At 42.1% G+C, this 25,192-nt stretch overlaps 1 protein-coding gene across 1 annotated transcript in view; it reads left to right on the forward strand.

Moving 5' to 3' along the window:
* Positions 1–24,546, forward strand: part of fndc1 (fibronectin type III domain containing 1) — a 150,244-nt gene extending 125,698 nt beyond the window's left edge. Inside the window, exons 17-22 of the mRNA XM_079572628.1 lie at positions 4–112; positions 17,620–17,699; positions 18,879–18,908; positions 19,838–19,999; positions 20,071–20,193; positions 24,242–24,546. Coding sequence (XP_079428754.1) covers positions 4–112; positions 17,620–17,699; positions 18,879–18,908; positions 19,838–19,999; positions 20,071–20,193; positions 24,242–24,357 — 620 coding nt within the window. The 3' untranslated portion in view covers positions 24,358–24,546. The remainder of the gene's footprint in view (positions 1–3; positions 113–17,619; positions 17,700–18,878; positions 18,909–19,837; positions 20,000–20,070; positions 20,194–24,241) is intronic.
* Positions 24,547–25,192: the final 646 nt, after the last annotated feature.

Below are 25,192 nucleotides of genomic sequence, written 5' to 3' on the forward strand. Positions count from 1 at the left end.
CAGGTTACATGGTGCACAGTGCTTCTTACGACGACGTCCTGAGCAACCGCTGGTCCTCCAAGTTGTCCAGCGGCACACATCTGGCCGTGGAGAACCTCAAGCCCAACTCCAGGTAACGAGCCAGTCCCCACTGTTTATTTATCCCACGGAGACTGCACGCTTCAGAGGTCACGTTTATCCTGGAGCTCTGAGGCGTTTAATGGCGCTCCGCGAAACACCACATTCACATGAAAACAATAGATTTGCTAACTTACTAAAGCTAAAACACATTTAAGTAAAGCTGCTTTTGCTTTTCCTTTTAGCAGGACTTTGATGATGTGTTTGTGAGGCTGAGGACACACACGGCTACTCTCCTAGTCTTGTGTTTTTCCTGTAGATTTCATTTGAAAAAATGAGTAGACTGGAGATCTGAGCGGGAAACGGAGTGACGCTACAAACAAGGGAGCTAACGGCTAAAACTTCATCTTGGCCTCTACCATTATAATTAATCAACCAAAACATGCTCAACAAATCACCAGTGAAGAGATAGTAGTTTGAGCAAGTAAAAGAGGATTTCTTAGTGTCAATCACAGAAACAAGTTTGGTATCCACGTGACGCACGGAATCCCCCCGACATCTTGTAATCCGAATATGGTAATATCATCACTGAAGGACACCAGTCACACAGAGATATACACACGCATTTGGATTTATTTTGTTGTCTTTATAGTTACAAAGATTTTATGAACAGAGGGGATTTTGATCTTGTTTAGTTTTTGTTAGTGTTTGTTAGTGTTTGTAAGTTAGTTATCACTTAAAGCCTAAAGGTGCACGATGTAACTTTTTATGTAAAAAAAAAATGTTTTGGACCTTTCAGTGACCTAGCGGATGCTTGGGTGGTTAGCATGAAAAGTTGCATAGTGTACCTTTAAGCTTTGAATTTTCACAGATAACTAGCTTCGTCAAAAACTAATCAAGATCAAAATCCCCTCTGTGCATAAAATCTTTGTCAATAAAATGTCAACAAATTAATCCAACAATTAATCATATTTTACTTTCATTTGTTTCCAACCCGAGTCTAAAAAATAAAAGTTGTCAAAATGAGCCATGCTCGTGTGTCAAACCTTCTTCCAAGCATGAGTAATGAGAACTGAAAGGAACTTTTTTGCCCCTGAAACGAAACCAGCCCACCCCCTCCGCTTATTTATCCCACATTTATTTATTCATACCATACACAGACGCCAGATTATGCACCAAATATTTAGGCTTCAGCAGTTCCCTGTATCGCTTTCCGTATGCGAGTCATCGAGTCATCGCGCTCGTAAAGGAGAATTCCGATCATCATGCGACGCTTATGATAAGAAATCTGCTCACTGCGGGATTTTAGAATGGCTTTAACGCTGTGTGTTATTAAAGGTTGATATTCAAAGTGTCTAGTCAGGTGTTTGGCACAGTCTTATCTTTGCATAAGATGATTTATTCAATCGTTTTTCTCCATCTGTATTTTCTAATGTATTCATATGTGTTTAGGCGTCGTAAATCATAATTCATGTCTCGGCGAGTCCTTCAGGTGAGTGTTTACTAGGGCTGGGTACTTTTGAACAATACCAGTCTGGTACTTGATTGAGGAGGAGGCCGGAGGGGCTCACTGGATCTCGACCATGTGTAGTAGAACCGGGTGCTCTTCGGAAGAAACGGGCAGTAGCTAATGAATTAGGAAAATAAAGTTTCCGAGGCACAACTGGATTGAGTTTCATTCATTCAGACGCCGACGTGTTTCGACCTTAGGGTCTTTGTCGAGGCAATGTACCACAGCTGTACCTGATTCAGGTTTAAATAGTTCAGGACATCAGTCAGTAGCTTTGTGTCAATCAATTTTCTGGTGACAAACTAAATCTCCTCTTCTGCAACTATCCATCCATCCATCCATCCATTTTCTTCCGCTTTATCCGAGGCCGGGTCGCGGGGGCAGCAGTCTCAGCAGAGATGCCCAAACTTCCCGATCCACACACACCTCCTCCAGCTGTTCTGGGGGGACCCCGAGGCGACACCAGGCCAGCTCGGAGACATAGTCCCACCACCGTGTCCTGGGTCTTCCACGAGGCCTTGTCCCACTAGGACAGGGGTGGCCAACTAGTCAGAGACCAAGAGCCGAAATTGTCAACCTTGATCCTGTAAAGAGCCACAAAGGCACCGACCATTAGCGAGATTCCGGGGCGGTAGTTTATTGTGATTAAATAGAATGTGACCGTTTTATATAATCACAATAAACTATAATTTTATGCCTGGCCTTTTTCTTTTTTTTAAATAATTGTGTTAGATTGAATGGTTTTACTCCTCAACAAGATTGAAATACATGTATATTAACTGAAATTTTGTGCTTTCTGCTCTGACTGAGACAGAATTAGATTATTATTATTATTTTATTTATTTTTTTAATGCTGGGGTGTGTTTGTATGTGGGGGCCTGCCCACTGAGCCCCCTTCTCTGATTCGCCCCTGGCCTGTGCGCTCAGTGCAGCTTCGTCCTGACTGGACTGTGCAGAGAACGCACTCTAGTCTGCACAAAGTTCATGAACTTTAACCAGGAGCCTCTGGAGGACGTCTGAGAGTCTGTTTTAAGTTGCATCTGTTACAGTTATAGCACGTGTGAAAGAAAAGTCATGACTTTGCGTATTTCCGCGTTGCGATGTCGCGCTTCGCATCACACGCTTCAAAAGAGCTCCGCTTTTTTCCATTTCCTAATTTTGATCTTTTTCTGTGAAAATGAGGCCAAATTACATCAAATAAAGAGTAGCTGATCAGAAACCTGAAAAGCACAGAAGCTGATCCTAGTGCCACGATCTGCCTGTTGTTCAACCTACATCCCGCTTTGACTGAGGCTGCCGCACGGGCACCTTTTACACACTGCCTCGAAAAGGAGGGAGATACAGACTCTCATTCATGTAGAGATGGAAACAGGGTCTGTAGGACGATGGTAGGATTTTTGGTCAAAGACTATTACAGTTTATGGGAAATATTTACCAATTATTTTGCAAAGAGCCGCCTTGTATTAAACATATCCAATCATGCAAAGAGCCGCACTCTGATTGGCCAAGAGCCGCATGCGGCTCGAGAGCCGCGGGTTGGCCACCCCTGCACTAGGACATGCCTGGAACACCTCCCGCAGGAGGCGACCAGGAGGCATCCGGAACAGATGCCCGAGCCACCTCAGCTGGCTCCTTTCGACGTGAAGGAGCAGCGACTCTACTCCGAGCTCCTCCCGGGTAACTGAGCTCCTCACCCGATCTTGAAGGGTGCGCCCAGCCACCCTGCGAAGGAAACTCATTTCGGCCGCTTGTATTCGCGATCTTGTCCTTTCGGTCATTACCCAAATCTCATGACCATAGGTGAGGGTGGGAACGTAGATCGATTGGTAAATCGAGAGCTTTGCCCTCCGACTCAGCTACCTCTTCACCACGACAGACCGATACAGCGACCGCATCACTGCTGACGCCGCACCGATCCGTCTATCGATCTCACGCTCCATCCGTCCCTCACTCGTGAACAAGATCCCGAGATACTTGAACTCCTCCACTTGAGGTAAGGACTCCCCACCGACCTGTAGAGGGGAAGCACCTTTTTCCGGTGGAGAACCATGGCCTCGGATTTGGAGGTGCTGATCCTCATCTCGGCCGCTACACACTTGGCTGCAAACCGCCCCAGAGCGCGCTGAAGGTCCTGGTTTGTTGAAGCCAACAGAACAACATCATCAGCAAACACCAGAGATGAGATCCTGAGGCTCCCAAACCGGACACCCTCCGGCCCCTGGCTGCGCCTAGAAATTCTGTCCATAAAAGTTATGAACAGAACCGGTGACAAAGGGCAGCCCTGGCGGAGACCAACACACACTGGGAACAGGTCTGACTTACTGCCGGCAATGCGAACCAAGCTCCTGCTGCGGTCATACAGGGAACGGACAGCCCTTAACAGAGGGCCCCGGACCCCATACACCCGGAGCACCCCCCCCCAGGGCACCACGAGGGACGCGGTCGAACGCTTTCTCCAGATCCACAAAACACATGTGGACTGGTTGGGCGAACTCCCACGAACCCTCGAGCACCCGATGAAGGGTATAGAGCTGGTCCAGTGTGCCACGACCAGGACGAAAACCGCATTGTTCCTCCTGGATCCGAGGTTCAACCATCGGCCGGATCCTCCTCTCCAGCACCCCGGAGTAGACCTTACCGGGGAGGCTAAGGAGGGTGATTCCTCTGTAATTGGAACACACCCTCCGGTCCCCCTTCTTAAAGACAACTATGCAACTATGACCTGCTAAAGAAGAAGTCTCTCGCATGGGACAGTTGTGGCAGGAGTCCCCAAGTATTTATTTACGGGTAATGTGGGCCATCTTACCAGATCAGAATAAATAGGCCTCTGTTTGTGAGCGTAGGAAACATGTGCATGTCTCCTGATTGGTCAACAGTGTCACGTGATCACTGTCACAACAACGCAGTTCATGCTGCTGCAGCTACTGCTACTACGAGCTTCAACCTGGCGATAGTTCTGTCAAAATGGAGATAAACGTCGACAACACGAAGATGCCGGACGTATTTCTTTGGATTTGATAAGAAAAGGAAACGGGCCTCAGCCGCGAGGCGGAGGAGACAGAGGCGAGCGGAGAAAGACAAGCTAACGGACTCGGAGAAAAGTAGCTGTAAAGTTTGTTTCCAAACTCAGTAAGTTCTGCGGTTAAACTCTGCTCGCGGTTGAAATGTAGCTGGAAAAGGCTCTTGTGAACTTTTGGTGATAAAGTTGCGCTGTTTCGTGTGGGGCTGTGGCCATGAAATGAGTTGTTTATGTCACTGTTTTGAAAGAGAGAGGCGCTGCGGTGTTTTTCTGTCTTTTTTCACTCTGTCATTGGCCGCTGCTTCTGTATGTTCGCTTTGGAAACGCTATATTCACTCACGTTTCTCCTGAAAATTCCGAAATTGGGCATAAAAGTCGTGTAATGTGTGCTGACCATAAAATATCACGGTGAAAGTCATCATAGCTCGCAGAGTATAGACCCAGCTCCCAACCCAGCTTTGAGAATAGATTAACGGCGATATTTTTTTTATCGCCCGATAAGAGTCTCGCGTTAACGCAGCACGTTAACGCCCATAATGGCCCACCACTAATATTTATATATTTATTCATTCATTCATTCATTCATTTTTTATCACATGTCCTGAACTATTTAAACCTGAATCAGGTACAGCTGTGGTACATTGCCTTGACAAAGACCCTAAGGTCGAAGTGCGTCGGCGTCTGAATAAAAGAAACTCAATCCAGTTGTGCCTCAGAAACTTTATTTTCCTAATGTATTAGGCTGGTATACCAGTCTGGTATCAAAGTTTTGGATGCTGTTGGTCCAGGCATTAAAGGCATTAAAGGAAGTGACTCGGTTGTTTCAGTTTCAGTTGTTTTATTTTTATTTTATTTTATTTATTTTATTATATTTATTTATATTTTGTGCTGGGTGTTTGCTCCATTATACCATTTTAATCCGTTCTCAAATGTTGACTGCAGCCCAGAACAAAGACTATTTTAGTTTGCCAAAGTGTGTAAACAAGGCGTGGGTGTGGTTACAGCAGGCCTGAATCCTCCCATAAGGAGTGGCCAGGGTTTAAATAGACCTTTGGCCTGTGTGCTTCACCAGGCTGACAATTGTCTTCAAGAAGCTTCTGAACTCAACAACGATATTTGAAAATCTCTACTATGGTGGAGGATCCCTGGACGACCGAGAGCCCACACACACACACATACAACTGCAACAACCTCTTAGTCTAGAATATAGAAGGTTGTGGAGTGTTTTGTGTTCGTAGAGTGTATTCTTTGTGACTTGCCAAATGCAGACTTCACAGTGGCTTTGTCATTTCTCACTGAGATTTGAGTAAACGGGAGAACTCCGGTGTTGTAAAGCTCTTCAACCTAACTTTACTTGAGGATGATATGAGTTGTGCTTCATGTAAACATATTTAACTTTACATTAAAGGGTGTATTATGCAACATGACTTTTTGGATAATTTTACCACAAAATCATACATAGTTGTGTTTTGGAAGCTTTGTGTTTGAGTAATCTTTCAATCTTCAGGAACAAAACCATACACCGAACTTACTGCAACTTGCTAGGACAACCTGCTCAGTTTTGTTTTTCTTTGTTGAATGGTCGGAAGGGGCTTGATGAAGCAGGAAGTAAGACTGCTATGGTCATGTTTGGATAAGCTGTTCTAGAAATATAACTTTTCTAACCAAACAAGTCTAAGATGTTTGAGTGTGTTTGAGATTATCACCAGACAACAGAAAAAAGCACAATAACCGTCCTCTAACCTCTTAACCCCAGCCTTAACCAAGCACATGTTCTTCAGTCCAGCTTTACCCAAATCTAAAAGCTTCCCGACTGGAGTTTATAGAATATACGGCAGACTGACGCCTCATTTGAAAGCTATGACCAACAGAACTGATTTTTAAGTATTTTTGACGTGTTTGCGTAGTTTCTCTGTCGTGTTTTGGTCACTTTCTCATTGCATTTTTGCCACTTTTTTGTTGCTCTTTTTTCACCAGTGGTGTTTTTGTCGCTTTTTGTGTCACATCTTTGAAGTGTTTTTGTTGCGTTCTCATCTTTTGTAATTGCTTATTTTGTTGCGCTTTCGTTGCTTTTTCATCACTCTTTAGTCTTGTGTTTTTTAGTTTTTTAGTTTCCCGACACTTTTTGTCGCTCTTTTGCCACTTTTTTGCTTTTAGATTTGGGTAGTGCCAAACTGGAGAAAATGTGCTGGGATAAGGCGGGGGTTTAGAGGTTAAGGAGTAGAAGTGGTTTGTCTCATTTGATCTCATTTTGTTTACTCTTGGTTCTGGGTTTTTTTTTGGCGCAGATGAAGCTCACCATTGAAACATGTGTTTGGAAAGTTAGGAATGTCTCTGGTCCAAAAATAACAATTTAAAATACACACACTCTCTCTCTTTTTATCGCAACAAAACAATAAACTCACGTATACTTATATATAATATATATTTTAAAGTAGTTGTTTTTTCTCAAGGTGATAATATACAGTATTAACATCTAATTCCTTGCCTGATTTATTTAATTTTGAATCACAGAAAACAAGTCAAAGTTTGAATGTTTGTTTTCTCATTAATTTAGTGATCTTTTTGTTTGTTTACTTTGGCCAGGACAGTGCACGTTTATGGGACTCATGCATGTAAACACGCCACACCGGATAATTTCCACCCATTGTTCCACATTTGCACTAAACCTACTATGACATAGGGAGAACATGCAAACTCTACACAAAAAGGTACACACCCGAGATCAAACCCAAGACTTTCTTGCTGTGAAGCACCATCAAAAATCCCCTTTTTGTAACATATAGCAACTCAATAAAACTATTAATTTAAACATGTGACAATTTGAGCTTTTCCCCCCCTTTTTTTTTTCATAAATGGCTTTATTTTTATTTCTGAAAAGGTGTTGACTGACTGGGTGCTTGCATGGAAAAATGCTAACTTTAAGTGTCTGTAATCAGGTAAAAGTTTTACAACTCAAAATCTTGCATCGTGTGCTTATCTCCCCTTCCCAACGTCATACATTTAATTCAGACCTTTCTCCGCTATGCCTAAAATGTAAAACCGAAGTGGCTAGTCTTACTCATTACCACTGGTCCTGCTGAACAGTACAGTATGTTTGGCATATTGTAAAATGTGAATTCAGTAAAATATTCTCAATTTCTACTACTAGAGAGTGCAATCCATAGATCATGTTGCTCGGAGTAACAGATGTCACTATCACGGGGAAGTATGAGAGGCAACTTCACAGGATGCTTACATTCTGCACAAGGATTATCTAACCAGCAAAGTGCACTGTCGAGACAAAATAGAATAGATTAGAATAGAATAGAGAAATTCATCTTTAGCTCACAGATGCACACACACACACAAAAAAAACCCCACAAGACTAGGGACAATACAAACATTCCCAGTAGAAAAAAAAATACATAGAAAAATTAAACAGAAAAAGCATTACAGAACAGCTCAGTCCAATTCTGTGGCAATTATTATTTCAGATTTTTAGCCAGTGGAACTATATCTGTATATTGTATAGAGTTCAGATGGGTGAGCGGAGTCAGAGGCAATAGCTCGAGCTTTGGTCAGTGTCTTGTCCTATGTGAGACCCTTTTATTGGTATGGGCATATCATCTATACTTCACAGAGGCATAATCTGAACTCATATGGCATTGTGATTGCGTGATTCTGACTGACTCTGAGCTTTCCACTTGTCTTTGAATTGAGCCAGAATGTTCTATTCTGTTTTTTGTTTTGATTTTGATTTTGTTATGCCTTACATTAACGAAAATCCAATAAATATATATGAAAAAAAGAAAGAAAGAAAAGAAAAGGTGTTGGCTGGATTTGGTTTAGCGTCGGTGCCATCTGTTGAGTGGCTTCGACTTTGGCACCTCAACTTTTCTGTTCGAATTTTTGTTCGAGTTCACAGGTGTGTCCAGAGCAGTCTTTGTAAAGACTTTCTCACTGTCAGTTTCATGGATTTTACAGGCGGTTTCTTCTGCTTGAACTCTCCCCATGCTCTTTCTGGTGGTGGTGGTGTTGGCTGGTGGATTCGAGCGACAGGTCTCTTGGTTAACAGTCTTTGAGCCCTGTCCGTTGAGTTGGAGTGTCGGTCTTTTGTCGCCTGAAATTTGGTTCTTAATCCATGCCCTCAATTTAGCGATTAGAGTGTTTGCGTCGTCGAGCTGCTTTTGTTTGGCCTTTTGTTCCTTCTCTTGGTTTTTAACCTCTGCTCTCAGCTCCTCATTTTCCCGAACTTTCTTCTCAATGTACTTTTCTTTTGTCTGGAGCAATTCTTTTGCCTGCTTCAGCTGGGCGGACTGGTCTTTGGAACGTTTTTCCTGAGCTTTCAGACTTTTGTCGAGAGTCTCGTTCTTTTTGATCTGCATTTCTAGTTTGTCTGCTAGCTCCTTGCTAGACATTACCTGCTTGTATATATAGTTCTCTTTCTTTTGGAGAAGGGTCGTAGCCTGTTCCAGCTGGATGGATTTGTTCTCGGTCATTTTTTTCTGGTTGTTTAGAGCTTGTTCAAGTGCTTTATTTTTGAGAACTTCTTTGTCTAGATCTGACCTCACCCGCTTAAGCTCCTCCTGAAGCTCTTGTATCTGTCGCACAGACAATGGTGTCGTCTGGTTTGAGGCAGGATTTGGAGACGCCAGCCGGGTCTCCTCCTCCTCCTCAGCGCCCCCTGGTGTAATGGGGGCCTCAGACGATGGTGTAGTCTGGTTTGAGGCAGGATTTGGAGACGCCAGCTGGGTCTCCTCCTCCTCCTCAGCCTCAGACGATGGTGTAGTCTGGTTTGAGGCAGGATTTGGAGACGCCAGCCGGGTCTCCTCCTCCTCCTCAGCCTCAGACGATGGTGTAGTCTGGTTTGAGGCCGGATTTGGAGACGCCAGCCGGGTCTCCTCCTCCTCCTCAGCGCCCCCTGGTGTAATGGGGGCCTCAAACGATGGTGTAGTCTGGTTTGAGGCAGGATTTGGAGACGCCAGCCGGGTCTCCTCCTCCTCCTCAGCGCCCCCTGGTGTAATGGGGGCCTCAGACGATGGTGTAGTCTCGACTGGGGCAGGATTTGGAGACGCCAGCCGGGTCTCCTCCTCCTCCTCAGCGCCCTCTGGTATAGTGGGGGCCTCAGACGATGGTATAGTCTGGACCGGGGCATGATTCGGAGACGCCAGCCGGGTCTCCTCCTCATCTACACCCCCTGTTGGTGTTGGGGGGTAGAGTATTGCCTCCAGGTCAAATGCCGGGTCATAGACACGGACATTGTCCTCCTCCGTATACTCATCCCAGGATTTAATTTTGAAAGATTTGCTCAGTACCATTTTGTGTGCGATCAGCTCGACGTGAAGATGCAGAATGACAAAGTGTCTGGAAGCGCTAACACAAAACTCTGACATATGCGTCTATGATGTCATCAATGGAATGTCGGATGGCAAAGTTACCGATTCTGACAGTGTAACCATCGGTTACGTTCACGTTCTAGAATTTGATGTCATTATCTGAGCTAAAGCAGGGGCTAATAGTTCAGGATCGTGATGTCATACCGCTATAGATACAGACGGCATAGATACAGACGGCATCTCTGGAATCGCCCATATATGGTCATTTTTGAAAACAATTTTGAAAAAATGTTAATTTTCTCAAATAATTCAAAAACTACTGTAACAAATGCTGAATTATGAATATAATTTTCCACGCCCCCTTCTATGACGAGATGCCGTCTGTATTGATCTCGTCATAGAAGGGGGCGTGGTTTCGCCGAGGGAGAAAATAGAATCTTTAGAGAAACACAATTTTCCCTCTTTTTAGCCATTTTCTGGTGGAATATCAACTTATTTATCACACATAGATAAAGTCAAGTGTAAATCGTGCCCATATGGATATTTTGTCACAACAGATTGTTCAGTAGAAGTGAAAAAAACGGCAGTTGTAGCAAGCGCTAGCTAACCGTTAGCATTAGCCCGATGCTAACATGTAGCATCAAGTTAGCATTCTCCGTTATTCATGTGTTTATGGGCTGTTGAACCACTTTGCTCCTCCCAATGTCTTTGTATCATTATTTAGTAGAAACTATGTACATAATTCAGCGTTTGTTACAGTAGTTTTTGAATAATTACAGAAAATTTACATGTTTTCAAAATTGTTTTCCCCCTTAACTGTTTTCATAAATGACCATATATGGGCGATTCCAGAGATGCCGTCTGTATCTATGCATTTTGGGATTTGCAGCAATAATAAACCAATGGAGATTTTAAAAGGTAAAATAATTGTTTGTTTGTTTTTTAATTCTTTTTTGGTTATTATTACTTTATTTATTTATATGATCTTTTTTTTGTCAACCTTTATCTATATTATCTATTGTATATTATATGTATATTAATGGATTTATTCCTTGACTACCTTTTTTTGTCTTGATGGATTTATTATTATTATTATTTTTATTTTTTCTGTCATTGTTAGTTCTGATTGTTTACTACTTTTGGAATTATTTTATGTTGGTATTGGTATGGATGTGCGCCTGTGAATGTATGTGTGTGTGTGTGTGTGTGTGTGTGTGTGTGTGTGTGTGTGTGTGTGGATGTGTGCATGGTATTTGTGTTACTGTTTTCTCCCCTGCCCCCCCCTGCTTTTTTGGGCACGTATAGGGCCTTTAAGTTATTCAAGGACATGTACATTTACATCACAAACAACTTGAATAAATGTTTAAATTAAATTAAAATCTCCCAATGCTGCTTATGAGTCCTCTCCTAGCTTCACTTTTGTGGGTCAGTGGGGACCTGAAAAACAGTGAAAATACCTGGCATTCTCTGACGTTTACACCCTGTCAAGGTATTCCCACTCGAACATACAGGTCGGGCTTTTTACACAAAGACTGGAAGGTTTGTGTTGGATCCGAGCGCTGAGGGAAACATTCCTGTCAGTGTGATTCCTCTGCACGTCTGTACAGCGAGCAGGGCCGTTACTTTTTGTATATCCTTTGAATAGAAGCCAACATCACGACGTACAGAAGCAGGTGTTCATGTGAAGGGAAATGCCTTACAGAAGAGTGAAAATGTGTTTTCTGCCCATCTTTGTTCAAGCACAGATCGATCGTTCGAACGCCGGTGCTTGTCATTTACAAACTTTCTGTTTCCTCTTTTCTAGACTGCGTTCAATTGAAAGCTAATCCATCACTGACAGGAGAGAGTTTCCAACCTGAGGGCTGTCTGTGATCTCTCTGCACGGGCTCTGAGCTGAATAACTAATGAGCCGCGGCCACAGTCAGAGTCTAGACAAATCAATCAACATGTCAGAGCGGAGAGAGGGATGTGCTGGAGAATAGATTTAGATACAATTGTCACTAATGACAAGCAAAAACTGAAACACTATTGACTAACCCTCTTTACTTGGGTGACTTATCGATGGAGAAAACCTATGATCATTGTCCGCAGAGCCACCTGCCGCCTCGCGCTCTCGGGGAGTTGAGCTCAGGTTTTCCTACAGTCTGTCTGAGTGCGTAGCAACACTTTGTTTTGCCCTCTCTCTGTCGTTGGCCGGGGATGGTTTTATGAGGCACAGTTGGCACTCCCTCGGCTCCCGCTCCTTATGGCTGCCAGAGCTACTGAACTACTGCTCCACTTCCATTTAAACTCATACATGTGCTTATGGCACACAGGGGACGGGGCAGGACTTTAAAAGAGACCGCTGAGAAGCGCATTAAAGATGGCTGTGAATTTAGGAGCGCAGTATTTTTCACACCCTCTTTTTTTTGTTGGCGGTGTTTATTTGTGAGTGTGTTAGTGGCGTACAGATGTAAGGCTGCCCCCCAAGTCCAAAAATCCTAGAAATCGGGTACTGGTTACATGGAAGTCCTCTTTTTATTTGCCACAGAAATGCCAGAATTATTTGGGGCATTTTTGAAATGTTTTTGTTGTGTTTTGGTCACTCTTTAGTCGTTTTTGTTGCATTATTGTTGCTTTTCCAGCACGTTTTTGTCACATTTTGGAAGTGTTTTTGTTGTGTTCACGTCTTTTTTAAAACGCTTTTTTGTTGTGTTTTTTGTCGGGGGGGGGGGGGGTTTCAAATTTTTGTCACTTTTTTTGTAGTTTTTTCATCCCTTTTAGTCGTGTGTTTTTGTCGCTTTTATTATTGTGTTATTGCTTTTAGATTTGGTTAATGCCAAACTGGAGAAAATACGCTCAGTTCATGTGGAGGTTAAGAGGTTAATGAATAAGTTAATAAACTTCTTAACCCCCGCCTTAACCAAGAGTTTCTTCAGTTTGGCTTTACCCAAATCCATAAAGTCACCACAGCTAAGGCCTCATTTATATAGATTTCTCTTTTGGCACTTTTTCATCACATTTCTGTTGCTTTATTGTCATGTTTTTGTTGCTTTTTTGTTGCATTTTCATCCTCATTTAATTTAATTATTTTTGCCTTTGGATTTGGGTAAAGCTAAACTGGGGATAATGTGCTTAGTTCAGGTGGGGGTCAAGACGTTAATGCATAAAGTGGATGCATGTAGTCGACTATTGAAACCGCATCGACCAGTGAGTTGACTAAATGACAAACAGGGGGCGGCGCCAGTAGGTTATGTGTCCTCTGTAATATGACCCACCCACTTTTATTACATTAAGTTCGTTAAATGAGTTTTCCATCGAAGACAACAAGTTCGAAAGCCGTCATCTGCACAGGCCAAGTCAAAAAAGCTCCAGAGAAGTTTAAAGGAAACATAGACTTTACATCAAACCAGTCAACACTTAACAGACAGAAAAGAGCTTATGTGAAAGATAAAACTAGCTACAGAAGAAGAAGACGCAAAGAGCATCACACTGGAGAAACTATAGCCTGGTCTTAGTCATCCGTAAACTCTGGTCAATTATCATTTCTCTACATGTACGTCTGGGTCTGATCTCAGTGGCCGCGTTACATCGGTTGAATTTCAACCTACCATTCAGCGAGCCGGGGAGGCGGGGCTTGTAGGTGACGTCAAGCATTTGCGCCGAATTTGCTGGTTGTAGTTTGACAATGGCGGCTGATACGAAAGAAATGGAAGCTCTTCAATCCGTTCTGGCTCAAATATCCATAAATTGAGGAAGTTATTATGGCTGCTTCACTCACTCGGACGTATTACATACAGTAAAGGCCAAAAGTTTGGAAACACTTTTTTTAAGTATTTGTTTTTCCTTTCATTTCAAAACTGTTCCTCTGGTAGATTCTAACCATAGACACTCATTTATGAGTGAACACATACGGAAATGTGTTTTAAACCAAACAAATGTTGACATAAATTCTTCCAAATCGCCGCCTATTGCTTTGATTACTGCTTTAACATTTGCCCAGTGAGCTTCATGATGTCGTCACAGAAATGGTTTGGACTTCTCAAACATGTTGAAAACTATCTCAAAAGACGAGCTTATGAAGCTTATGAATGGCAAGAATTAAGAGTGGCAGTTTTGAAGAGTTTAGAATAGAAAACATATTTGGAGTTATTTCACCTGTTTTTGTTTCCTTCATAATCTCATGTGTTCATTCATAGTTTAACGCCTTCAATGAGAATCATAGTGTGTTATTAATGTTGAAAATAAAGAAAAGCCAAGACATAAAAAGTGTGTCGTAACTTTTGGCCTGTACTGGACATCACGACCAAACGCTAGCGAAAATCAGATCCAGATCCTTTTTAAGTAACTAGTTTCCCCGTCACTCCTCTGGGAAACGTACTGGTACTACTTGGATTACTTGGTCTTGCATATCTAACATCTACAAAAGTAATGCAATTAATTCTTTGATGACAATTAGGTCAGAATTTGAAGCCAAAGAGAGATGTTAAAGAGGCCGTTTTTGAAGATGATAAAACCTTTCAAAGAATGAAGATGGTGGCCTTAGATTCCACTTCCGAGCACAGTAGCCTTCTCCGCTCCAAGTCTAGACCCCAATAACAACCCGGGTCAGATCAGCAGACAGGTAATGAGCAGATAGGTCATTGTAAACAGAGTTGGTGAAAGTCAATATACAGCAGAGGTTACAAGGTGGGAGTTATTCTTTGTGTAAGCTTTGGCAGTGACATTAAGACACTTGAGATCAGCCATGATGCTTTAAAATCAACCACTGCCTGTTGACAGTGCTGCTGACTTGGGCCCTGATTGGGGTCAAGAGGTCAACAGGGCTTCATGCAAGAGCGCGAGAGAACACTTTGGAAATGTCTAGGTACATTTTCCTAATTACAGCAAACACAAACAAAACGCCAACGAAATTTGACTCTTTCCAGACCATTGGTGATGCTGCAAGTCGCCCCGCCATGTTCAGACTACCTTTAGTCACTAAAAGTCCCTTAACCTGTTACCACCCGCCTTAACCGAGCGCATTTATCTCTCATTCGGCTTTACCCAAATCTAAAAGCTTAAAAGTACTCAAACTTGTACTCATTTGTAAGTCGCACTGTGAGTGAGCGAGCTTTTAAACCTGCAGCCTTTTTCCTCACTGATGCTTTAATTCTGTAAAAAGGTTAGCTGTATTGAATGTGTTTTGTTTTGTTTTGCTATTATACTCAAATTTTCCATTTTTTCCTCCTAAATGTGACCTCAGATTACATCACCTTCTGCAGCTGCTCTCCCTCTCTGTAGTAGGACGTATTTTGGTCATTTTCATCACACGGCCGGGCCTGATTAGATCCAGACTTTTTGTGGAGCTGTAGCTTAGTGAAAAGTCCTGCGTTGGTAATATAGGCCCCTGATCTGACTGTATGTGACCTTGTGAAGTGGAAAGTCCGCCGCTCTTTTGAAGGCCTCTCTCTCCCCAGCTGAGCCGCCCGTTGTTTTAGTTCAGATGAATGTCCTGATAATCCCCCAAACCACATGGACGCGGGCCGGTCGGGCCTCCTTTGTTTGGGTATGATAGAAAAGCTTTACTGAGAGGTTTGTCGAGACAGGGCTCCTTGATATGTGTGGACTTCTGCATATGCCGGATATCTGTGAAGGGATAATAGTGTGTTTCCAATTCACTTTATCCAAATATGAACTCTGACAGGATGACCCACTAATGCAAAAACAATAATGATATTGCACCTTTTTTTTCCTTAAAAGTTGCCCGTTGTGTCATATCTGCTTTTGAATATTGACATTTTCCCTTGTTCCTCTTTTTGACATGTTTGCAAACCTTAAAAAGTAGAATATGCAGATTTTTCATTTGAGGCATTAACAACATAGTATTTGGATAGTCAAAGAGCATAAAAAAGCATTGAAGATGACCTGCTGTGACCCTTTTAAACCCTGTACATTATAATCATTTCAATGCCTCAAAGAAGCAGTAATCGTAGTAGGAGCAGTTCATGGTAGTACATGTAGTAGTAATGGTTATTGGAGTAATTGTGAGAAAGGCTGGGACTAAACCAGGAAACGTTTGGGCAAAATCAGACAATATAACGGACTCAATCTGAATTAAACCAGGAAGAAATAAACCAGACTAAAGCAAAGACTGAAATCAAGGTCTAAACCAGGACCTAACTAAAAAGGACTAAACCAGGGACAGAATTAATCGAGGATTAACTTAAACCTCAATCAGAAATAATAAGAGAAAACTGTGTTCAAATCGGGTCTAAACCTGGACAATATCAAAGACTGAACCAAGACTGAACCATGGGGAAAGCATGTCAAAACTATATAAGAAAGACTGAACCACCAAGACTAAGCCGGGACAACACCGGGTCTAAACCCAAGAATTAGCCGACGGCTTTAGTCGCCCCTAAAAGACAAAAACACACATGAATTGTGAGAAAATGGAAATTGTGATTTAAATGAAAGAAAATTGTGATACGATTTTTAGGCCAGATCGGCCAGTCCTAATTGTGAGAAGTAGTCGTGTAACCCAAAACTCTGATCTATGACCCTACTATGACCCTATGAAAAGGCTGGAGAAACAGTGTCCGGTGTTAAATCCATCCCAAAACACGTGAAGTCAGCGGAAGGTACGATAATCCAATGTGCAAAGGGAAAATCATATCCATTTTCAGATGATATTTGCATAACAATGCGAGAGGAAGAGTCCCAAAAGAACCATATGCAGCTGTGTTTGTTATGTTGCGGTGAAAACAACAGTGAACATGTTTGTTTAGGTAGGAATGTCCTAAATATCGTGAATTCATGAGACACAGATTAGAGGAATATCTTATAGAATATCTTCTGAAAACACATCATTATTGATATATTTTACAGGAGGGTAACCAGATTAAGATAAAGATAACACATGCTGAATGTGTAAAAGGTTTTCAATTCAAACAACCCTTACATAAATATAAAATGTACATATTGTGATCATGTAGACTAGTATTTTCTTCCTTCATTTCGATTAAATTTTGTTTAGTCTCCAAATAATCATAACTCAAACATTTTGAATGATGACGTCCCTGTGTCTCTCTCAGAGCCACTACAACAGTGTGAAAGTGTGTGTGATACAGTGAGCCCCCCCACACAGATGTCCTGCTGTTGTTGTAGAACACAGCTGTGAGCGACACAGTCCAGACACAAGCTCTTAACGTCACTCATCACACTCTGCTCACCCCACCGCTTCATTTCAGCACTTGTTTTAATCCAATTTTCCTCAGCTATCCTCCCAGCGTGTCCTCGGTGCTAACGTCAGCCAACTGCAGGGGAAGAGTGCTCCAATATGGGACATTTACTTCACTAACTTGGTTCAATATCATTTAACATAATATCTTAATAGAGCAAACAAAAAGGCATCTATGGGATCCTATAACAAAAATGTAAGGAATCATAATTAAATTTAAACTCCCTTTACCTGAACCGAGCACATTTTCTCCAGTAAGAGGTTAAATGTGTTCTGGAATGCTGAATTTTATTTCAAACATAAAACACTCATCAAATCCTGATTTCAATACCAGTCAGATCGATAGTTTGGCTCTTCTTTCCACCCACCTCTTGCCAAATCCATCATTTTGCTTCACCTCAAGCAAAGCGTCCGGTCTGTTTTCCTCATTACTGCTCTCCTCAGCGTCACTGCTCCTCCTGAACTCGTCCAACGTGTCGGTGACTCCGGTGCTTTGCTTTGTGTCTCCACGCAGGTACTACTTCAAAGTGCAGGCCAAGAATGTGTTTGGCCTGGGCCCGGTCAGCGATACTCTCACCTACGTCACCGAGTCAGGTAAGTCTTCAGTGACTCCTGCTTTTCCCCACTTTCACCCTCCATGATAGGACCGGGAAACACCATATTACAAAAGGAGGATTGAAGGCTAGATTTAGACACACACAATAGCAGGAAGGCCTTTTGATGCAGGCATTGAACTGGACTTTAGCAGAAGCCTGGACAACTATGCGTAATAGTGGAGACATGAATAATGTAGCTTCATACAAAGACAATCTGGTTTAATTATATATAACCAAAACATAATTAATAAAAATGAAGTAATAGTTAAATAAGTTATTAAATTTTCTTTAATTTAATTAATTATTATTCACTAAAGGCCCTTGGTCCCAATACCAGAAACCGATACCTCTCAGCTGAGGCGAGCAAAGAGCAACAGACTGGAGAATTCTTCTGTGTAAATCCAATATTCCACATAGAGCTGACTTCATTACAGACTACACTCCCTACATCAGAGTCTGTGCTGGATTTAACCAGAGCTGATTGTTGTATCACTGACCTCAGTAATTATGTAACTTTTGGACATGGGCTGTTCTGTCTCAGTGTGGACTTTACCATCTCCATTTAACGCCTCAACGTGAGACCCAAGGAACAAATCACAAACCTCAGAAAACAATGATTGAATTGAAATGATATGCAATAATTATATTGCATGAAAAAGAAGTCTATTCACTTCAAAAAGTATGCTGGAGGAAAATGCCTTGTACTCGTATCAGTATTCGATATCGGCAAGTACTTAAATCAAAATACTCGTATAACTTCAATTAATAACACATTTTTGCTTTAATGTCATTGTATTTCTCTTGTATTCTTGGTACTTTGGATTTATTTTTAAAGTGAGTGATTGGAGTAGGCGTAGGACTTCCTCTTGTAGACTCTCGGATGTGAATGCGCTCCAGGTATGGCTTTGACAAATATGGTAGAAACAGTTTTCACATGGCACAATAGAACACATCTTATCTGTGCCTCCCCTTTCCACTGAAGGCCTTGATGTGTCACAGTATGTTCACTTGACATTCGAGGGGATTCAAAGGAAAAGGAGGTCAGTAGTAGAAGTCGTCTACAGCTGCAAAGGGCATTATCCACGTTATGACTTTTACATCCCGTCTGTCTGCGCGCTCTTCCTCTCTGCTCAAATCATCACATTCCTCATTCCTTTTGTTTTTTGTTATATTTCAGATGATCCTCTGCTCATCGAGCGGCCGCCTGGTAAGTCTATAACCACGTCCTTAATTTCAGATCGACAAACTGTGACTACTCAAATACGTATTGGACCGAGACTAAGGATCTCTGTTTGTACAAGTGCTACTATGACAATGCAGCAAAATAGAAAGTAAACTGACAGAAGATAGATACTACAATATGAATATGAATTGTATATACTGGACTTCTGACAATGTACATGCATGTAAATATGTCATAATGAAATCTATTATTATGGTTTGTGGCCATATCTTTAAGCCTCACTAGTACCAGGATGGGAGGCTCGGGGTAATAGTGGCTCCATGGTTTGAGCAGATCCAAAGTGTCGGTGATTCGAATCCCTGCTTTGATTGTTGTTTACTGTCATTTTGAGCTAGACGCTTCACCCACCGCGCTCTCACTCTGCCACTCGCCCGTCAGTCTGACCCAGGGCACCAAGTAACAGTCCTCAAATATATCTATCAAATATATCACCATTCACTCAAGGCGCTTTACAATAACTATCATGATACATCTTTCCTCATCTTATTGTTACAGAGCAACCATTTGTATTCTGAATTGTTGAAAAAGGAGTGACCCTGTATAAAGTATACATATATGCCAAATTTGCAATGTAGATTTACTTATTGTACAGTTTGCGTGCACATTTAGTGGTGGTTCCCCCACAGAGCTTTGTAGACTTGAGCATTTTGAGTCCAACTCTGCAGTAGGCTATGTAGAGCTGTGGATATTTACTCACACACAGCCATGAATACAGAGTCAGAAGGCCTATGTATGAGTAGAAGCACTTGGTAGATGGCAAGAGACAAAAGGATTACACCTGCACAACACTACACTATCGTTTATCCAGTTCGATGACACAATTCCACATTTAGGATTTGTTTAGGCTTTAGCAGATTCTGGGATGTCTCAGCTGATATCTATCCAATGCTCAGGTGGAGAGCCCATCTGGATCCCCTTCAGCTTCAAATATAACACGGCCCACAGCTCGTGTAAAGGCAGCCAGTACGTCAAACGCACCTGGTACAGGAAGTTTGTGGGCGTGGTCCTGTGTAACTCTCTGCGATACAAGATCTTCATGGGAGACGGCCTCAGAGGTAAAGAACCATGTCTAAACCTCATGTCTGATAAAAGAACAGTGTTCTCTGATGTGGGCTGTCCTCCTCAGAGCCGTTCTACAGCATAGGGGACACGCTGGGACAGGGAGAGGACCACTGTCAGTTCGTGGACTCGTACCGGGACGGGAGGACAGGTCCCGCCTACATGTCCAACACCCTGCCCTCAGCTCAAGGTGAGCCCCTTCATCGTACACAGGAGTAACCCAGTGTTCACATGACTACACATTACTACACAGTTCAGTGGGATTTCATCTGATTAAGGCGAGACGCGGCACGTGAAAACATTGACTTTGAGACTTTAGCTAGTTTTCTTCCTTAACTTATCTTAGTTTTAAAGTCAAAGAATTAAAAAGACAAACTTTTGTTGCTAGTGAGCCAGAGATTTGCAGGTAGTAACTACAACATCATGCTGCAGCAGCCTTTTTGCTGATTCATTTACAATTATTGACATATCTTGTATCCATGTGTAGCATGAAAGGCTGTGACTGAGATGACACTGTAATCCAAATATGGTCATTTCTAGGAGACAGCAGCGGCTAAAGACAGGAGAAATACACACAGGGAGCATGTGCAGACGTTACAAAACATGAGGCCCATTTTTTTATATATATTTCCTGCCTGATTTATTGAGCTTTAAACCCCCCACCAAAAAAAAAACAGGTGAACTTTTTCATATGAAAACCTAAAATATTTTTTTTTTTGTATTTATATCAGTAATGTAATGCAAAAGTTTTAAACTGATGTCTCAAAATCCCTCGTGCAAAATTCCCAATGCCCTTGCTTCGTCCAGGAGCAATTGCGATGTTTAAAGTCAGATGAGTGTGAAGTAGTTTCTCAGATGAGAGGCAGATGTTCTCATCTCAAACAACCCAGTCCCTGCTGCGTATCCTCAATTAGGTGATATTGGCAGAATATTGTGCTTCTTTCTTTGAACATAGGACTGTTTAGGCCCAAAATGACATCAATTGCTATTAATGTAATAATAGCAATTATTACATTAATAATTGCTATTATTAAGAATACAGTAAAATGACTGTATTCTTTAATTTTAAGTAACAGATCGGGCATGTGTTCCTTCCTTCTTTTGAATTTGAAAAGCTTCTCCGATGTTGCCAGAATGTCCCTTAAACGCATTAGATTCTCAACCCTTGACAATCTACTGTGTTGTTGTTTTTTCAGTCGTTTTGACGATGAATAACAAGAGTAAAATGTCAGTGGTGGTTTTTCCATTGGCCTCCTGTGTGGACCCTGATCCTGTCCATGCACCAAGCAAATGTCTCCCACACATGACTTCAGCTCTGTGCGGGTGGTTTATCTCCAAACCAACGTGTTTTATATTAGCAGACACTTCATTCATTACACATGTAGATTACAGTCTCACATTGTTACTATTAAGAAACAGCTTAAAGTCATCAAAATATAGTTAAGCCATCATTAAACTTGAATTAGAGGTGTTTTCCCAAACACAAATGCATGGTTTGACGAATTTATCAACAAAGAATAATAAATAATAAGAAAAAACATTTACATTTGCAATCATTTTGTCATGTTTTGAATTTTGCAAATGGAATTATTTATGATTCTTCTGATACAGACATTTGGCATATCGCTAAACCAACTGATTAGGGCTGCCCCCAAGTTAAAAAAATAATTAGATGACCCAAAACATGCCCTGAGCAGCTATTGGTCAACTGAAAAGGGGCGTGGCATGGCGCTGAAAAAACTTCTGAAAACTACAACTTCTCTGATACAAACTGCACTGCATGATATCACAGAGGGCTCATGTTGTAGCAACTGTTAATACATACAGTTGTGCTCAAAAGTTTACATACCCTGGCATACCATTTTTCCGAGAATATGAATGATTACATGAACTCATAGTTAGTGATTGTGCGAAGCCGGTTATGGTCAAACAACTGAGTTTACTCTTTTTAAATCATAATGACAAAAGAAACTGCCAAAATTATCCAGAGTTTACACTCCCCAGTTCTTAATGCCCTCTTTAACATCTATGACAGCTCTGAGTCTTCTGTGGTAGTTGTGGATGGGCCTCTTTATCTCTTCGGATGGTAAAATTGACCATTCCTGGGCCGTCCTGCATGAACTGCACGTTTGAGCTCTCCCCAGATATTAAGGTCAGGAGACTGAGATGGACACTCCAGAACCTTCATTCTGCTGTAGCCAATGAGAGGTGAACATGGCCTTGTGCTTTGGATGGTTGTCATGTTGTCATGTTGAACATACAAATGCGTCTAATGCGCAGATTCCAGGCTGATGAGTGACACTTTTCCTCCAGTATTCTTTAATAACATGCTGCATTCATCCTGAAATCAGTTTTGACCAAGTTCCCTGAAGCTCACACACCTCCAAAACATCAGTGATCCACCGCCGTGTTTTCCTGTAGGAATGGTGCACCGTTCATCACAGGCCCTGTTGACTCCAAATGTAACGTTTATGGTTATGGCCAGAAAGTCCCATTTTGGTTTCATTATTCCAAATGACATTGTTTCAGCCATTTTGAGGCTTGTCTCTGTGCTGTTTTGCATATTGTTTTATTAACCGGATACTTTGGGGCATTTGGAAAGTAATGGCTTTCTTCTGGCGACTTGGCCATGCAGCTCATTGATCATCAAGTGCCTCCCTGTTGTGCTTCTTGGTTTTTCTTTGCATCCACAATTTTCCTGCCAGTTGTTATTGAAATTTTTCTTGGTCTACTGGTGGAAAAATTTGCATTCGTCATGCTGGAAGCTGCGAATGAGACGCACTTGGACGTTCCAAAATGACAACGATCCAAAGCACAAGGCCATGTCGACCTCTCATTGGCTACAGCAGAACAAAGTGAAGGTTCTGGCGTGGCCATCTCATGCCTCATTTACACAGAGTATGTTTGCCCACGCCACTTTTTTACATACGTCAAATCACGCATTCTAGTTTACAGTGTCCTTATGTCTTTACTTCGTCATGTAATAATGTAGCCTTTTAATGCAATTTAAGAGCTCACATTTCCTACATGTTAACTTCATTTTTTAGGGACTATTTAGTGTTTATGTGTTTACCTGCGCCTGAAGAAACATCACATGGAGCCACTGTTGGTCTGTGTCCTCTCCTCCTCTCTCATCATCTGCCTGTTTGTACTCATCGTTCCCCTCGGTTTTCTGCTTGTCTGTTGTTCTCTGGTCCTCCTCTCCTGGCCTTTGTAACACCTCCAATCATAGCCATCGTTATATCCGACGTCTGAAGCAAACGTGCTCTCAGTCCCCGGAGTTTCCGATCAGAGTCTGTGTGTGAGAGAAAAAGAAAGGCGATGCGATGGGTCTCAGCGCAGTCACGGTGGAGAGAGCCGCCTTAAGCTCGGTCATTTACGGCTGAATATCTTAGGAAGAGACGAGACGCGGGTCATGGATGAAACGTTTCCCATGAGATATTGTTATGTTGTTCTGAAGTAGTGTTACGCTGTTTATCGTCCCACCAAAATACAGAAAAGCATTTTTGCCATGACGTTAATGTGAAAACTAGGCATTTGTCCTGTGTTTAACTGCACTGTAGAAAAAAGCTATAGACGACACTCTGGCGTCCGTCAAAAACAGAATCAATGCCTCTTCCTGCCGTAGAGCCGTAGATGTAACGGACACCTGACGCACAGGTGTAAACCACCAGATTAATTTAATTACATTCCTATTGTTACGGCAGACGTACGTAAAACGGGCCGTAACGTACTCGGTGTATATGAGGCGTCAGTCTCCTGACCTCAGTATTATTGAGCCACTCTGGGGAAATCTCAAACGTGCAGTTTATGCAAGACAGCCCAGGAATTTACAGGAGTTGGAGGCTTTTGGCCAAAAAGAATGGTCAACTTTACCATCCGAGGACATAAAGAGGCCCATCCACAACTACCACAAAATAATTCAAGCTGTCATCGAGGGGGAAATACACGGTATTAAGAACTGGGGTCTGTAAACTTTTGATCAGGGTCATTTTGTCATTATTATTTAAAAAGTGCAAACTTGGTTGTTTCACCAAAAATGGCTTTGCACAACCACAAAAAAGTGTTATCACTCTTATTCCAAAAAAAATGGAAAAAAATCTAAAAATCTACCAGGGTATGTAAACTTTTGAGCACAACTAGAGTAACTAGTAAACGGTGTCTTTATGTGTACAAAGAATGATTAAACTCACTGAGAATGGGCAACCTTGTCTAACTCCACCTCTTCTCCGCCGCAGGATATTACCGAGCGTACAGACAGGAGCCGGTTACGTTCGGAGTGATCGGCCGCCGCACCAACTACCCCTTCGTGGGCTGGTACGAGTGCGGAGTGCCCATCCCGGGGAAGTGGTAACCTCCAAGACGAGGTCACAAGTTACTACGGACTAACGCCGGGATTTGTCCTTTTTTTAATCCATCCGGTCATTTTGGAAGAGACTGACACCACTACAAATGTATCACATCCTGAAAGAAAGAGAATATAGTACTTTGAAATATTTTAAATTGTATATCTTTAACTTTGCACTTTTTTTATATAAAGCAGTCTGTATATGAGGGAAATATGCGCATGTGTGTTTTGGATTTGTGTAACTCTTGTCTGAAAGTGTCCCAAAACAAGGACGGTGGGCCAATGTTATTTAAATGTCATTATTCAGTCAAATGGACCAACTGGTATAACATTTTTTATTATAGAATACAATGAGAAGGTTGGTTTTATTGCAAAAAGTGTTTGCTAGTCTTGTAACAATGCATCTCTGCCATTTTAGAAGCATAGACTAAACAGGTCCATAATGTTAACAATGGGCGAAGATCGCACTTCTGTTTGGTCCTCATGGCAGGGTGCTGACGTTGCCGTGATACTATCCCGTAGTGCCGGAGTGCCCATTAACGCCGAACACGAGCTCCCAGTCCACGTGAACCGGGTCGATCAGAGCCTTATCGCTCCAAAGCTGTCTTACATTCGGTCCTGGATTGGCACTCGGAACGACCGTCTGATAGATTCTGTTAACACTCGGAAACGCACACACCGCACACATGCACAACGTGAGCCAAAACAGCTGAAGCCCCGCCCTTGAGCGTTACCATGGAGCTCCTGTTACAACAAAAAACTAAATAATATTTGAAGAGCAAGATATGAAGAGATAATAAACCTCAATTGAGCCTTATTTTTGATCAGATAAGTGATGACA

Source organism: Gobius niger, assembly GCF_951799975.1.
Source record: "Gobius niger genome assembly, chromosome: 15".
Lineage (NCBI taxonomy): Eukaryota > Metazoa > Chordata > Actinopteri > Gobiiformes > Gobiidae > Gobius > Gobius niger.